This window comes from Centropristis striata, chromosome 3 (genome assembly GCF_030273125.1).
Source record: "Centropristis striata isolate RG_2023a ecotype Rhode Island chromosome 3, C.striata_1.0, whole genome shotgun sequence".
In the NCBI taxonomy this organism is placed as follows: Eukaryota; Metazoa; Chordata; class Actinopteri; order Perciformes; family Serranidae; genus Centropristis; species Centropristis striata.
In genome coordinates, this window is record NC_081519.1 from 35179920 (window position 1) to 35198117 (window position 18198).

Genomic DNA, 18198 nt, shown 5'->3' on the forward strand with positions numbered 1-18198 from the left:
ATGAAGCTGAACGCACCATGAAAAATTGCTATTAATCGCGAGCATGAATCATTTCTCCTCCAGTTAATGGAGGTGAACTTAGTGGACTTTATTCAGCATCTCTTGTATGTGATCTTTGGCCCAGATGTCAAGCAAAGTCCAAGTCAGTTCTCTCAAATGCCCTCGGAGGTAACCCACAATCTGCCAAGTTTTGGTTGATTTCCTGTAATTGGGTCAGATTACATTCACAGTGCAATCGAACCGCACTATAGGGTCTTTGGAAACGGACCAGGACCCCCTCTCGCAAGTGGTCTCAGACTGGTTGTTTTGGTCTGCGTCAGAGTATGATTGGAGTGTTCACAAGCAAACAAAATAACTGTAACAAGGATTTAATCGCACCAGAGTTCGATTGAAAGAGTCTAAACTTTGACTTGTGAAACCGCCCTCAGAACCCCCTTTTTTGTTGTGTCCTCACTGCAAGAGTTAGGAACGTTTAAAGTTCTTGGAACACGTTTCAGGGACTTTTTTGGATCCTGTTTCAAAGTAGATACTCTCTCAGTAGAACCTTTAATGTTCAGTGATGGTTCCAGAGACCTAAGTATTCATCAGTTGGTCAAACAGATTAGTTGTGTAGGAAACAGACACCACCGAACACAAACTACAACTCTTAAGAGAAAAAAATGGCAGAAAACATAGACAAAAGGGTCGACAACGAAGTCTAAGCTTTAGTGATGAGAAGTTGATTTATCAAAGGAGGTTAAGGTGTGCAATTCATTTATACGCATTTTCTGTAAAGATGTCGGTAATAACATCCATTAATAAGAGAAAAGGAGTGTAAACAGAATGGATGTTGATGCTTATTTATTTATAGACTCAGGATTTAACAAAGGAAGTTCTGTGCAAAACGTTAACCAACTAAAAACGGTACAGACTCACAAAATGCATCAGAGAAAAGCTTCAACTTTTACTCAAGAGGCGGGCTCCACAGCCAACAGCTGGCATCGTCTTCACAGTGCGTACACTGAGCACCAGAGAGAACACAGACGGCTACATGTAGGCAAACACTCAGGTGGATAAGATAATACTGATAGATGAGTTAGTGTTAAGATTGGAAGGAGTGACCCCCGGTTACCTGCCAGCGGGAGTTCTGGCGAGAACACAGATGAGCTCCTTCAGGGAGCTGCAGTGGCGGTTCAGGAGCGTGCCGTCTGATCAGCGCTCCGGATAACGCTCAAAACACGTGTTTACATTTTCACAATACCTGAGGGGGTAACATATGGAACAGTGTGTGTGTGCACGGGTTTAAATCAGGCACAAACACGGCATGTTTCTGTTGGTGTGTTGTGTTTTTGGTCTCGACTCTAAAGAGAGTTTCATGCTGCTGTCCCTGGAGTCATTATATGGAAGGTTACTGGAATATTTACAAGTATCTATATTAGTGTAAAGCAACAATGAAGTGAAAAAAGTTGATGTTTTACAGTGGAATCTGCCAATGAACATCCCTAACACTAGGTGTGTTTCTGTTCACATATATTTATGCACATCGCATTAGGAAAGCTGATTGGAAACCAAAAGATTTGATCAAACTCCCTTAGTTGCACAGAAACCTTCTTTTACACTTGCTTGAGATCGTTCTTGGCCTTGAAAATTGGATTTCAAACACCTTTGCTGCATCAGTTCTGACGTAGCGAACATCAAACTTGACTTGACTGATCGGCTGATTCCTTTGCTCACATCTTCCCGGATAATATATGAACTGGGCTTTGCTTCCGGACAACATGACCAATACTAGCCGACATGAAAGAACAACTAAAAATGTTCCCATTTTAACCAAGTCTTGTAGCTTATCTTGTATTTTACAAGGGTTAGATGGCCAAGGCGACTTGTTTCATTTCCGGATGGCAACCTCTACTGCTCAAAGTGGAAAATGTGTATCAGTGAAACAGTGTGGTTCATTGATGTAGTTTTAATAGTTTTTGGACAACAATGGAGCCCTATCACACAGAGAGTCAGTCAGATAGTCAGATCTGCAAAACAAGCACTTTATAACACTGCGGTGTGGGCTCCTATAGTTGTATTCAGCTCTGTGCTGCATTATGTTTGCTTTGTTGTGTCATATAACCATTTTACCAACTTGTAACTGCCTTATTTTTTTGCAGCATGATCGTTTTATTTTTTTGCTGCTCTGCATCTTTTCACATTTAAAAAAAGGCTCTATAATTAGTATTGCTTGGCTATGTTTTCTTGCTTGCTTGCATGGCTACATGTACTGAATAGTGAACATTGCTGATGTATTACTAAACTAATGATTTGCTGCTTCCTGTTGCTATGCATGGCTTGTGTCCTGTCTGGAGAATGTTTATTTTGCGGTGTCTTGTGGTCTTCTGTCTGTATATTTTAACTATCACCTCAATGCTTTCAAATCATCTCGCCAAAGGACTGCTGCTGAAAATTAGTCAGCTGGCTGACGAAGCCACGTTTGTATTAATGTTGATTAATTTGCGTTGTTCTTAGAAATAAATAAATAAAATGAAACGAGAGGAATAAGACATAAAGCATCAGGCTTTGGCTACACTTGTTAGTAGGATAAATGCATTGTTTTATGTAAAAGGGTCTTAAATAACAATAAGAAAGATACTAAATGAACAGACGCATCCTTTAGAATAAAAATCTTGCTGCTTGGAAATGTGAGGCTTTTCACTAGATTTATATTTTATCTGCAGCTTTGTAAACAAATAAGACAAGAGGCCTTAAAAAGTTACGACCACATAAAACTAAATACGAAAGAATGAAACTGAAACTGCGAACGGGGTAAAAGAACATATCTGCCACCTTGTTGAATAAACTGATTATGAGACACGCAGCACCTAAATCTTGAGCAGTCAAGCAAATAATTGACTGAAGTGATCACTAATGCTGTAAGACATCAAAAACACAGTCAGAGTTAATGTAAAAGTAAATGATCCTTTAATGATTGCATACTTTGACTAACTCTTTGTACTCTAAATGTGCATGCACTTTACATAATTTACTCTTTATAAACTCAATGCAGGGTTAATTCCATGATTCTTAGCATGCTTCATACTCTGACTATAGCAGGAGGCCTGTATAATGCAGTCAGTCGCTCTTCTGCCACTTTCCTTTCTCATTACAGTGTTAAACTTTACTATTGGCTGTGCTTCACGGGGAGAGGGAGTCTCGCAGCATTTGTTTGAGGTTAAAGTGTGACACTCGTGGAGCCTCTCCACTGGTGGAGAGCTTTGCCGAGTCTCTGAGGCAGCTGTGAGAGAGCCACATGGGGCATGCTGCAGAATTATCAGTGTCCTGAGAGGGTTAGGCTGCTCGACGTGATCAAAGGATGAGGAGGGCATGAGTGACTGGGGAAAAAGAGAGACTTGTCTTTTATATGTGAATGAGGGAGATGTAAAACTGATATTGATTAATGTGGAAAGGAGCGGTAAGGTGGAGCAAGGACCCATCTCATAGGCTCCTTATTTCTCCTGCATATTAATGACGTGGGAGCAGCAGGAAGCACAGCAATGCAGATAAACCAAGCATGTGCCTCGCTTTTTCATCCAAGCATCTATTTTTTAAACCGCTTATCCTGTTCAGGGTTGCAGGAGGCTGGAGCCTTTCCCAGCATGCATTAGGTTAGAGGTGGGGGATTTTCTTTTGTGTGATGGAAATAAATACAACACAGAATAGGGTTGAGTGATTAGAGGAAAATATCTAATTGTTTTTTGGCCATTTCCTGGAGGCATTACGTACCAATCTTTTATTTGTTTTTGGCCAGCGCAGCGCGACTGTTGAGCTAACCGCTGTCTTAGCATGATGCCACCATCGATATCCTGTGTATTAAACCGCATGACAGAGATTATTTTCGACTATCTTTCAAGACATTAAGTGAAGGGTCTGGAGGTTTCTGCTCTCTGGTGCATTTCATCCACTGATTTTTGGAGGAAATGTCGTGGTAGTTCCTGCCTCAGCTGTGCATAGGTGCTTCTTTCTGTTTTATGGCAGACTGCAAATGTTACCGATGAGATACTTTACTGTAAGCATGGTCGGAGTCACATTCTAGTAGGTATAGATGGATGGATGGATAGATAGGTTGGTAGGTAGTGAGGAGGAGGGGGAAATCTATACAGCATAGTATCGCAATATTTTGCGTGGCAATAATACATTGATTCATGGCCTTTACATTTAGCATACCAATGGCCCATGGGCCATCAGTATTTTGGCCGTTTTATTTTTATTTTTTTTGGGAGGCGGTAGCGGGCTCACTTCAAGGAATATACTGGAGATTCTGGTACCATGTGAAACTAGAAGACCCGGCGTGGATTCTGTTGTTTTTTCCTACAAACTTATTTTATGCAAAGTTTAGTTTAGACACCATGTGCGTCAGGATGTCGTGTCGGGAAGTTGTTGAAATAACGCTGCAAAGTTAGACTTTTTTTAAATGTTTCATTAAAAAATAATTCAGAGCAGCGAAGCTCAAAGTTGAGGAAAGTATCAGTTCAGTTCAGTTTGACTGAATACTTTGTTGGTCAGTCTGTGGGTTTGACTCTCATTGTGGATAAATAAAAAGACTGAAGTGAGATGAATCGACTGGGAATTTTCTCTTATTTGACAAAAGAATTCTTGATTGAATTTAATTTTGTGGACACAAAATGCAGTTAAATAGTTAAATCACAATATATTGTATCGCAGTACTCACCATATTGCTTGAAGGTAAAAAAGCACAGACACCTGCATGCAGAGAACATATAAAGCAGACCACAGTGAAGAGTTTTTATTTTGGAGTTCAAAGAATCAATGTTGATTAGTTACTTCTGACTAAATTTACCTGTTACCATCTTTATAGCTGCATTTTTTTAAGCTTGTTCCAACATAAATGTTGTGATTCATTATTAAAATCGTAGCTCTTGTAATATGAAAATTGCACTCTTTCAAAATGATGAAGTGATGATAAAGTATTTTTGCTCAAAGGTAGAAATCTAATCATAATCACATTTTTTATTTAAAAAGCAACCTAATCCAATAATCACTTAGTCCATCAACAGCAGCTTTGATAAGAGATTTGTTTGCCAAAACATTTCAGCTTCTCAAATGTGAAGATCTGTTGTCTTTTATAAATTCTTGTAAATCTAATATATTTGGGTTTTAGTCAGAAAAAGCAAGTAGACATCTTTGGCTCTAGGAAATTGTGACTGACATGTATTTTAATATATATTTTAGTTTAAAAGTATACCCATTTAATAAAGATACATTTAACAGATTAATCAATAAGGGAAAATAACTGTAAGCCCCAGCCCTGGAAAAACACAGATAGCAGCTTCAGCTGTAAATTCAGATATGAGAAGATATAAAGTGAATTTTTAAGATGAGTCACATAATGAAATAGAAGAGCAGCACACACAGCCCTAGTGTCAGATTAATTTAAGAGGCAGCCCGACTGTTTTGGCAGGAAAGAACTGAATGGCCTGTGGCCAATCGCAAGCTGAAAAAATGGTCAAAGGTCTGAGCCCACACACACTGTCACAAATTGTCTTGTGTGACACCTCAGAGTGGAAGACACCCACACTTTGCTTCTGCTTTGCTTAATCTGAATGGATTTCTCTGAAAGCAAAATGCCGGCCTGGAAAATGTGTGTGAAAGAGCCAAAATGCCAATGAGCAGGGAGCTAGAGGGAGAGAGACGGGGGGAGAGGGAGATGGTCTTATGGAGAAGAGACAATACAAAGTTAGTGTGGGTGGCCTGCCAAGCCTGCAAGAGAAATCTCACTCTCACACCCATTCTGGCTCGCAGGATTCCCCATGGCATAAGCATGTCGGCCAAACTGTGACAATCTCTGTCCAATCAAGGCCCTGTGGCCCTTAATTACTGAGCCGTAACCTCCAACAATAATTCATGCATTTCAAAAGCTCATGAGATAATCGGGGGCATTAAAACGCCTCTGGTCTGCAGTGAGGAGCTGGAGACGCAGTACATGAAAGATGGCTAACAGAAAGAGACCTTTGCTGATTCGGAGGCTAACACTCTCTCAGATTGAAGTGGCGATTGAAAATTGCTTGAACCTTAAGACGACAGGTGTTGCATGAAAAATTAGTTGGTCTGTCATGAAATGTTTGGTTATGCATTCGCTATCTCCAGATCATGTCCAAACCATTAACAGAGGCTGTAGTACAACCGATATGTCAGTTCACAGAGTAGAAAACCTCCTGCTGTATACATGTTCCAGCCTCTGTGCTAGAAAATGTGACTGTACTTTCACTTTAAACACAATAATTATGTCACTTAACATCACACCACAGGAAAAAGGGTTATTATGGTAATTATACATTAGCAGGTATAAGGTTGAACATGAATTTACAATAAGTTTCCTGGTGTTACCATGAACACTGTATAAGTGTTACATACATTTTAATTTACTGCAGGTTTTAAATGACAAGCTTCTTCTCCAAAATGTGTGTGCGATTGAAGTGTTTAACCCTCTGAACCCCGGGCCATTTCACAGTGTTTTTTGCTCTTTTTACATTTTACTACTTGGCCACTGCAATATATAAAATAGCCTCCAGTGTCTCAAGTCCTGCAGCTCTATGGAATCAACACAAGCATGAGCACAAGCAAAATGTCTTTTGTACAGTGAAACACAGTTTTAATGACATAAATCATAAAAAAAAATAAAGCAAATGTATGTACACTTTTCCAAGTGCCTGCAAATGTCCTGAGTATTGGGGGGGAAATGGGTCTCCACATGCTATACAACTATTTGCATTTTTACAACCTCTACTTGCAACCTCTCCTGTCCTCTCCTCTCTGCTCTGTGTAAACTGCCTCTCCTGTCCTCTCCTCTCTGCTCTGTGTAAACAGATTTTCAGTGAATATTGGTCACATGACCGTTCGTATCAGCAGATCATCAATCATGGCTTTACAGTGTCTCTGAGGAGGAGAATTTAATGTTTTTCACAGGATCTAGTTATTCCAAAAGGTTTATTTTACGATGTTTTAAATGAGACATTGAGACAATGAGACAATTACATTACATGTCATTTGGCTGACACTTTTGTCCAAAGCGACTTACAATAAGTGCATTCAACCTGATGGTACTATCATTAGACTACAGGAAGTACATAACTTTAAAGAGCCAACTGTAATCGCTAAAGGAGTGCTATACGCTGAAGAAGAGAAGAATGGAGATTTTTTTTTAAATATATATAGGCGACCATGACTTAACCGAGGTATTGTTGGAAGAGGTGGGTCTGATGTACAGGCTGTCTGAGGTCCTGATGTCGGTGGGGGGCTCGGTCCACCATTTGGGTTCCAGGACGGAGAAAAGTGTGGAAATTGACCCACGCAGGGTGGGAGTCGCCAGCTGTTTGGCTGATGCAGATCAGAGGGGACGGGCAGGAGTGTAGGGTTTGACAAGGTCCTGGATGTAAGCAGGGCCTGAACCATTAGCAGCGGAGTACGCCAGAGCTAGAGTCTTGAATTAAGTGATTTTACAGAAATATCACAATTTTAAGGTTTGTTTTGGCGACTTTTTTCTAATTGGAACTTTAGTAACCTATGATCGATTCAAGGAATGTCGGATAGTTTAACTTTCAACGATAATAAATAAAAATACACGATTAATGGTGTATCTTTGGCTATATTTAAAAAAAAAAAACATACATTTTAAAGGGCTACATGTGTTACTTTGTGCTAACTAAGACCACAATTGCATAGGATCTCCTGGGCACTGTGGATATTTGCACTAAATTTCATGTTTTTCCATCAAACAGCCACATCAATATTTCAACATTTCACTTTTTTTTTTCGCTAAACATGGTGGAAAAGAGCTTCACACACCATCAAGTCATTTTGCACCCGCCAGTGTAACTCTTATTTCAGAAATGCCAGCAGCACTTCTCCCAACGTGTGCCTATTAACTTGCCGAGCTTAATTAATAATTCCATATGGCACATATATAAATATATGCTGCTCTAACATTAGCTCGTCACTGGTAATTAGTCTACTGTTAATCTCAGCTGAACACACCTGCTTTTTATAGTCTTTTTTTTCGCACATACAGCAGTTACTTTGTCACAGCTTTCAGATTTCAGGCTCATGAGGAGAAAGGAGGAGTTTGGATTGGCATGTTGTATCTCCTTCTCAGAGCCCACCTCCTCATAGCAATTAACAATCACAATAACCAGTGGAACAACCTGGGCCAGGATTAATAAACTCCTATCACAAGTTATTACACTGAGCCTATGAGCGGATTATCCCCGTCCTGTGAATGGATGTCTCCATTTCCTGCCTCTCTGATTCCTCATGGACCTAATTCACAGTTGGACACTCAGTCGAGCAAATCAGGAGTCGATCACAATAAAACGTATATCTGTTTTTTTAAGTTGCTAATGGAAAATAGCATGAGGCATATAGGTAATAGTTAATGAAATAGAGATGTAGGTCCAAGACCTAATGTGCACAGATTCACTCAGAGGGAAATCCATGCGCTCCTTCTGGAGGGACGAGAAAGAGTTTTTGTTTTTAACTGATGAGATTTCCCGGAGGAGAAAACCCTGCACTCCAGATATTGGAATTGATTTGCTCCTCTGCAGCGATCCAGATATTTACCTTCTAGCTAATTGCAAGAGGCAAGGCCCATTCAGTGCAGAAAGAATAAGTCTCGCAGAGGAGCAATGCATTTTCTTCTATGCCTTTTGGACTGACGCCTTAGCCTCCATTTAAAAGGTTCAGCTCATTGCAAGTGGTTTGCATAGAATTGTCCTGTCTGACCTGAGCTGCTCTCCAAAGCGTTTGTGACACACAGTGGTGGGATGTAACTAGGTACATTTACTCAAGTACTGCTCTTAAGTACCATTTTTTGAGGAAATGTACTTTACTTGGGTATATCTCATTTATGTAACTTTATACTTCTACTCCGCTACATTTTCGAGGTAAATATTGTAGTTTTTACTCCACTACATTTAGCTGGCAGCTTTATTTACTTTTCAGGGCAGGATTTAACATGAAAAATATTTGATTCATATACAAATGATAACACTTTTTAGCCCTACTATGACAACAGTAAAATGCTGCTTACATAAATTCATCAATAATAATAATAATCCATTAATATATAAAACAATCTGAGTGGGGCCTTCTGCCTAACTAGTACTTTTACTTTTGATACTTGGTACAATTTGAAGCTGATACATTTGTACTTTAACTTAAGTAAGGTTTTGAATGCAGGACTTTCACTTGTATTCGAGTATTTCTGTGTGGTTTTAGTTCATCAGCTTTTACTTAAGTAAAAGATCTGAACACTTCATCCACCACAGCTAAAACAAGGGTAGAAGTGTCGAAAAGACACGTTTTAGTGACTGTTGGCAAACACATGAAGTGTCCTCAAGATATTCTTTAAATTGAGTTTCAAGATGGATCGCTTTAAAAATCTTTTTTTTGTACAATTATGGATATTAGTTGTCTGCGACAAGCACTAAATATGCTGCTTCATCATCAGCCTACTTCAAACGAGGGTCAGGAACAAACTCACAAGTAGATCATTTTATAAGTTGGACCCGTTTATTAAAACCACTTGAGTCCTTAAGTGAACACATTTTTCTTGATTGCATGATGTGGATGATAGAATTACTGATCATTTCAAATATACTTGTGAAATCCTTTCCGGCCTCCCTCAGGATTGTTGAACTAAATGGATACAAATGTGTGATTCAACCTCACACTTGACATGGTTAATAATGTGCCAAATGAGTGACAATGCCGGATATATTTCCCGTCATTTAAATGCATGTACGCAGAGTATAACAACTTACATCTATCTGTCTGTGTCTTACAGATCAGGAGCGGATAGGAAAGGACTCCAACTACGAGCAGGAGGGAAAGGTGCAGTTTGTTATTGATGCAGTCTATGCCATGGCTCATGCCCTGCACAACATGCACCAGGAGCTCTGCCCGGGGAAGGTGGGCCTCTGCCCCAGAATGGATCCCATCAACGGCACTCACCTGCTCAAGCACATCCGCCGTCTGAACTTTGCAGGTTAGTCACGTTTATTATTAATAATGGAAGGCTTGTTTGTCCCAACTCAAGAGGCACTGTATCCTGTTCTCTCATTCATTTTGCAGGAAAAAAATACTAAAACACAGTTAATGTGAAATTAATTATGAGGCTTGTTCAAAATTATTATGGAAAAACAGCCAAAAAACATAGAGCACGGACGTCACGCAGGCAGAGCAGAGCGGGGTTACTCCCTGTACCTGCCACGCCGACTCTGCTGGAGTGTGGCTGCTGCCAGCTTCACCGTGTGAATATTGAGTTTTGCCAATTACTGATGCAGTTGGTTGCAAGTGTTTGGAAGCGTAGGCTATATTAACTGGTAGGCTACTGATTTAATTAATCGTTTTAACAAGGCTACATGGTCATGGATACAAATTAATTTGATCATTTTATTTCCGCACCCACAAGGTTGTTCAGCTGGCTCACAGCGCCTCTGGTACAATGATGATTTATCTTAATCATTTTTAAACACGTTTTCTTTTTCCGTTTTTTAAACACAGTTCTATGCGGAGGGAACAAATCTGAGCTGCATGTAAAGTTGAAGATGGTCACTGTGCGTCTGTGCCCCGTATGTTTTGGCTGTAAGAACCTGTAGTAGGGCTTGGTACGACGAGATCCTTGTTGTTTCTATACTTTCTTTTCTACTTCATATGTTGGATATTAAATAGAATTCTTATCTTTTACACACTTTTGAACGCATCTTCACCTATTTATTCTTCACCTACACCTCATCCCTAGGTTTTTTTTAAAGTAAGATCTGAACCATGAAGCACAAATTTTATGCTTTACAGGAGCAAACTTGTCAGGACGGAGGACTAAAGTCCAGTCCCCACTGGACACGTTTTAGAAGCATTTTTGACATCCCTCACACGCATATTTCATGGATGTTTTGTGAAGCATTTTTTGCATTTACAGTTGTTTGAATCACACAGATATCCCGCTGTAGGTGATGTGTTTTGAACTTATTACAGTTTTTCTCAGTGACTTTGGTGCATTTCAAACATCACTGTTTACATTTGCACAACAGTTAATACATTTCTCAATACAATTAAAACAAACTGCAAAACCTAGTTGATAACCTGCAAATGCGTGTCACTTGCTCAAAATGGATCATAGCTCTTTTCTCAAAAGCAAGTATTCATGTCAATCAAAGTGTCAGTGTCATCAAGATGAAAAGTCCTGACACCATGTTTATGAACAAGATAGTCAAACGTCTCTGTCATGTTTTCATTATGACAGTTAACTCTGGAAATGTTTTCAATGCAAAAAAGTCAGATGTTGGTGACATACCTAAAAAAAAAGTGCTCCAGACAGCACTATATACTATTTACAGCCATTAGAAAACTACAGTAAAGTTACACATTGTTTTATTTAGTGAGGTTACTGAACAACATACTGAATATGTAGGTTTCATATATTTACAACTGTAAACAATAATGCAGTATATACTGGAACTGAACATACAACATATATAGTACTGTAAATCGTTAATGCACCCCCCCCGCCCCACACACACACACACACACACACACACACACACACACACCCTCACCCTTCTTCCGCGAGGCTGACCTTTCATTTCTGTGTCACAGTATTGTAGAAATGGTCCACTCTACCACTGCTTGGTTCATATATGCTTGTAAAGTGTTTATGGGTTTATGGGATTGAGCTCTGAGTGATTTTACAGAAGTGGCTTATCATTGGTTGCAACTAATGCCTCACACAGCCCTTCTCATCAGTGAAAGCTGAGGTTTACCTGAGAGAAACTGTTCAATTCCGGAGACATTTTCAGTAAAAAATAAAGATTCCAATTTTAATAATATTTTCTTGACAGATATTAGTACTAGTTCAACATTTTTGTATGTAATGACTGAAGCAATGAAATGAGGACTATTAGTTTTATAGGAAATGACTATTCAGCATTCACAAGTATAGTTAATTTTGACTGACGTGACATAAGCAAATGATAATGTTATAAAACAGCAGAGTTGTATGAAAGCAATTGATGCATGTCCAAAAGCATTTGTAATGTGTTGTAAGGAGAAACTGCTACTATGATGAGCACAAATGACTAAATTTTGTGGAGGTTGAACTAACTGTTGTGCAAATGTTAATATTGATGTGAGAAATGCACCAAAGCCACTGAGAAAAACTGTAATCAGATCATTTCATTCAGTTCATTGGTTGTCAAGACTTCCAGTCTGTTTCTGTTTCACTACACACATATCACCCCCAGGCAGGGATATTAAATCAATCAATGAATAAGTTAATCAATACATACAAACGTATGTTGATTTCTTCCACTTAAGCTAGCATGAAGACTATTCAGTTAATCAGTCATTTCAGTACATTTATGCTGTCAGTCAGCCTGGTGAGGGCAGTGAAGCCAGGCACTGTACACTCAGCTCAGCTGCACAGTGAAGCTGACAAACAGACCGGGAGCCTTGATTTATCAATGAACATGCAGTAGATAACTGGACTATTTGTGTGATTTAAACAGTTGTGCAAAAAATGCTTCACTTAACATGATGGAAAACTGAGTCAGTGGGGATTGCACGATGTTGTGCTCAGTGGTCCATGACTGTTAGCCACTGGGGCCATCGTCCAACGGCCACATACTAACCTGTATCCACACTTGGGACACAGGTTTAGCAGTAAGTCGACATGCTAACATGCTAATGTTAAGCAGGTATAATGTTTATCATGTTCACCATGCCAGTTTAGCGTGTTAGCATCCTAACATTTGCTAATTAGCTTTCAACAACGAGTACAGCTAAGGTTGATGATAATGTAATTACTTTTGCAGGTGTTTCATCATAATTCAAGATAATAATAAAAAAATCAACCTTGACCTGTTGGTGGCACTATATTAAAAATTAGAGGATCATCAGTTATTCTGATTTGTCTTTTGGACTCCTTGATCAACATTTCATGGCAATCCATCAAATGTTGTTGAGATATTTCAATCAGGATCAAACTATTAGACTGACCCAAACACTGATGTTTCTTCTCCTGCCAGAAGCACCAAAAATGATTGTGCATTTAGAATAATATTGTAGAAAGGGCGTACTTCCACAGAAAAAACAATAAGAAATGCACACCAGGCAACACTGTATTTCCTGTGCCTTGTGGAAGTAATTTCTTGCACAGCCAGACAAACATTTTCTCCAAGCAGACGTCATCATCATCTTGTGGTTCACAACTCGCCGTGTTAGCGACTTTGTTCTGTTAAATGACCTATTTTCCATTTCCTCCATGTAGCTTTTTTTGTTACACCCAGCTATCAGTCAAGTTCGCATTCATGACTGACATATTAATAATGAACTGCTTTCACACAAAGAGCAGTGATCCAGAGTTTCATTATATAGACATTGCCTTTTTAAAGCAAAGCAATTTGAGACAATTAAAAATCCTTCTCGGAGACTTGAGTATGCAGTGTTTGTACAGATAAATTATTCATTTGAACTCCTGCTCTTCAAGCTAATTTGTCATTCTAATATCTACTTGTTGCATTTGCGAAATGTCACTTCAATGTTTAATTCATATTCGGAAAGTAAAAGAAAATATTTTCCTTCAAGAAAAAATTTGAATGGGTGAGTGTGAAGGCTTCTGCGTGAGATCAGGGACGTTTTCTTTCTAATGAAAGATAGGAAGCCTCTGAATTAACTAATATACTTATTTATATCGCGTGCACCAATGTGTTGTTGCCTACTGGGCACATTAGCAGAACAGGCTCTTATATCTCATCTGCTGTTGTTACATTTTTGTTTTTGGCAGACATTTGATACCAGGAGTTCAATTGTTAAGGGGGGCTAATAGTTCTTCTGCTAGAAATAGTTGACCAATAAGAGCTTTTTAGGCAACATCGAGGTGGATGTCATTCGTACATATCTACCCAGCTATAAAAAACAGATAAATTACCACAAATATTGTGACGAGTGTGGGTGACATTGAGGCAGTTCCTCAGGTTGATGTAAACCCTAAAAATCAGTGTTTGTGTGATTGTCCCGAAAAAAAGGATTACCAGTATTTTTTTTTTTTTGGTGAGATGATGAGATGAGATGAAACTTTATTGTCATTGAATAGAGTAACAAGTACTAGGACAATGAAATGAGCCATCATCCCGTCCAAACGTATACAACACACACACACAAACAATAAGACAGAGTGAACAGGACAGGAAGACAGGGAGGAAGAGAGAGAAATACAGCACATGTGGTGTGTAAAACTAAACAAATGCACACTTTCCAACATGTAATCCGGGGAATATTAACACCACATCAGACTTAACAAATGAAGTGAAACAAAATATCAGTTCAGTCTCATTACCAGGTTGGTTATATTAATATTAACCCTCTGAATCCCAAGCTGTTTAAGTGCTTTTTTTAATTTTTTAATTTTTACTCTCTGTGGCCTTGTATTTCACTGCAGTATATTAAGTCCTGCAGCTCAATGGAATCATCACAATCATGGCCAGAAGTGTGAACAACTAAAAAAAATGTCGTTTGTGAATAACACAGTTTGATGATTAATTTATTTGAATTTCCCTGATAATTAAAAAAAAAATTGGAATAAAATGGAAGTTATATACACAACACTTTTCCAAGTGCCCACAAGTGTGATGAATATTATAGAGAAAATAACCTGCATCCTCCTCCACCTGCTACATGAATACACAAACTATTTTCATTTTTAAAACCTCTAGCTGCAACCTCTCCTGCCTTTTCCACTCTGTTCTGTGAAAATTGCATTACAAATCTGCATTTATGTCTGATTTTCAGTGAATATTTGTCACGTGACCATTCGTCTCAGCAGAATCAATCATGGCTTCACAGTGCCGCTGAGGAGCAGAATTTAATGTTTCTAACAGGATCTAGTTATTCAGAATAGTTGTTTTTTTTCTCCAATGTTTTAAATGAGAGATGTAGAATAAAATGATCTCGGCAGAGGGTTAAAGGCATTTTTTTCAACAAATATACAGTTAGAAGCTATATAGCTTTATATATTATTTCATCATTACTTCCACCACGAGGTTATGTCTACCTGGTTTGGTTTGTTTGCTTGTCAGCAGGATGATTAAACAGTTACTGATCAGATTGCCATTGTGCAATTAAAGATTGATATATACATACAGTAGTGTTCAAAATAATAGCAGTCCAATGTCACTAACCAGATTAATCCAGGTTTTTAGTATATTTTTTATTGCTACATGGCAAACAAGGTAGGTGCAGTAGATTCTCAGAAAACCAACAAGACCCAGCATTCGTGATATGCACGCTCTTAATGCTGTGCAATTAGGCAATTAGTTGAAAGGGGTGTGTTCAAAAAAATAGCAGTGTGCCATTCAATCAGTGAGGTCATCAATTTTGTGAAAAAAAAAAAAAAAACAGGTGTGAATCAGGTGGCCTCTATTTAAGAATGAACATGCATTTCTCTTTGAAAGCCTGAGGAAAATGGGTCATTCAAGACATTGTTCAGATGAACAGCGTACTTTGATTAAAAAGTTGATTGGAGAGGGGAAAACTTATAAAGAGGTGCAAAAATGATAGGTTGTTCAGCTAAAATGATCTCCAATGCTTTAAAATGGAGAGCAAAACCAGAGACATGTGGCAGAAAACGGAAGACAACCATCAAAATGGATGGAAGAATAAGCAGAATGTCAAAGGCTCAGCCAATGATCAGCTCCAGGATGATCAAAGACAGTCTGGAGTTACCTGGAAGTGCTGTGACAGTTGTGTGAAGCTAATCTATTTACAAGAATCCCCCACAAAGTCCCTCTGTTAAAAAGAAAGGCATGTGCAGAAGAGGTTACAATTTGCCAAAGAACACATCAACTGGCCTAAAGAGAAATGGAGGAACATTTTGTGGACTGATGAGAGTAAAATTGTTCCTTTTTGGGTCCAAGGGCTGCAGACAGTTTGTGAGACGAGCCCCAAACTCTGAATTCAAGCCACAGTACACAGTGAAGACAGTGAAGCATGGTGGTGCAAGCATCATGATATGGACATGTTTCTCCTACTATGGTGTTGGGCCAATTTATCACATACCAGGGATCATGGATCAGTTTGCATATGTCAAAATACTTGAAGAGGTCATGTTGTCTTATGCTGAAGATGACATGCCCTTGAAATGTGTGTTTTAACAAGACAGTGACCTCAAACACACTAGTAAACCAGCAAAATCTTGGTTCCAAACCAACAACATTGATGTTGTGGAGTTGCCAGCCAAATCCCCGGACCTTAATCCAATTGAGAACTTGTGGGGTGACATCAAAAATGCTGTTTCTGAAGCAAAACCAAGACGGCAGACACTACTATTTTTTTGAACACACCCCTTTCAACGTATTGCCCAATTGCACAGCCTTAAGAGCCGGCATATCATGAATGTTGGGTCTTGTTGGTTTTCTGAGAATCTACTGCACCTACTGGTACCTTGTTTGCCATGAAGAAATAAAAAAAGTACTAAAACCTGGATTAATCTTGTTAGTCACATTGGACTGCTATTATTTTGAACACTACTGTAGATAGATAGATGTGGTGCAAATGCCCTCATTGTCCAAACAGCATTTCTTCAACATGAAACTCACTTCTTCAGCCCTGTCAGTGTAAAGCCTCTCAGTAAATCAGGTAGAATAAGTAAACAAACTCCTCCAACAAAAACAACCATTAAGATGCCCTTAACCTCTAACTTCACCAGCTGAGCTGCTCAGAATCCAATAGCATGCAGGAGAAAAACAACTGATGGACCGCTGTTAACAACAGGGACTATGTTGGCTTCAGTGGTTCTCGTGGTCGGCTGTAAAAACAGCTTCTCTGTCTCCCAGACAAAATGTCTTCTCTACCCGATCGGTCTCTCTCTAGGCTTATAGAACCGTCTATGAAGGGATGTACTAGTTCCCTACCTGCATATACTGTATGTAATGTTTTATCCCATCTATATATCATTTTATTTTGCCCTACTGAGCGTGGCATCACGTTCAAAGTCGTAGTTTTAAATGCAACTGCTCTGGGAATACATGACAGCTTTTTCTTACAGATTTCTTCTATAAGGGATGCTTATAATAAAAAACTGTAAAAGAAGATGTCCTGCAGTAGGGTAAAAGAAGTGCATCCTGCATGTAATATTTGATATAGTCAAAAAAATACAGACAAAAAGCATCTGGGGAAAAAACACACAAATCAGCCTCTTATAGATATGTATGTAGATTAGAATTGCACCAGACACAAGAATCAACATTTTTAAACTTTGATATTTTTGCACAACAATGACTGAGACTGTTTTTTTAGCCTGTAAGCAGAAACATGAAGCTCCAGTGGATTCAGTTCTAACCAGTCAAACCGTATTAATGTTACAACACCATCTGACCAGAGGGCTTGCCTTAAGGTTACACTCCTCTCCATCTAATTGCATCAGCACACAGCAGTATATTGAACTTGTCCAGATACATAAAACAACATAAATGCTGAGACTGGACTTGCTGGACTGTGTATTATATTTTCAAAGACGATATTTATCTCTGTGCTGTGATATTAGTGTGTTACGCGTCAGTAAACACAGCACAGTCATCCCTTTTTTTTCTCTTAGCAATCACAAGAAATGCATGTAAAAGTGGGTCATTTTTTGTTGTTGTGATGAATCATTCTTGAGGCTGAGCCAGCAAGAATCTATTGTTACACATTTCTGTTTATTGTCAGCAGTTTTAGCGGACATCTGCTAAAAATAATAATTCACATTTCTTCCTCTGCAGAACTGCACAGCCCTCAGAAGTCCAGAGAGACCTCATCCATAGCAAATGCATTGTGTGTTAGGTTGCTTATGCAATAAAGCTCAGTTGATAAAGGTCAAATGTCAAAGAGCTTCTTAAAAACCAAAGGTGCTCATTGTGGCCATACACCTGGCACGCTCACAAAGCCATTTATCTATAATATCTCAGCGGGCTGTCAGGGTCTCAACAGGGGACACAGTAAGCCTGCTGATGACAGATAACCTTTTAGAAAAGATGAAAAGTAATCTGACAGAAGTATTTGCTCAGCTGGGATATTTTCAGGAGCCGGGGGAGTATCTGTGTGCTTTCTCAAGAGCCTTTACATTTTCTCCAATTTTCAACACAAACGTCTCTAAAGTTGAAGCTTTTTCCTCATTCTGAAAACTTATCA

The 18198-nt window shown here is 38.9% G+C and overlaps 1 protein-coding gene across 3 annotated transcripts in view; it reads left to right on the forward strand.

Annotated features, from left to right (window-relative positions):
• LOC131969025 (metabotropic glutamate receptor 4-like) overlaps positions 1 to 18198 on the forward strand; it is a 203304-nt gene that overhangs the window by 154992 nt on the left and 30114 nt on the right. For all 3 annotated transcript variants that reach the window (XM_059330139.1, XM_059330137.1, XM_059330136.1), the window contains one exon: positions 9824 to 10024. In XM_059330139.1, the coding sequence (XP_059186122.1) occupies positions 9824 to 10024 (201 nt within the window). The remainder of the gene's footprint in view (positions 1 to 9823; positions 10025 to 18198) is intronic.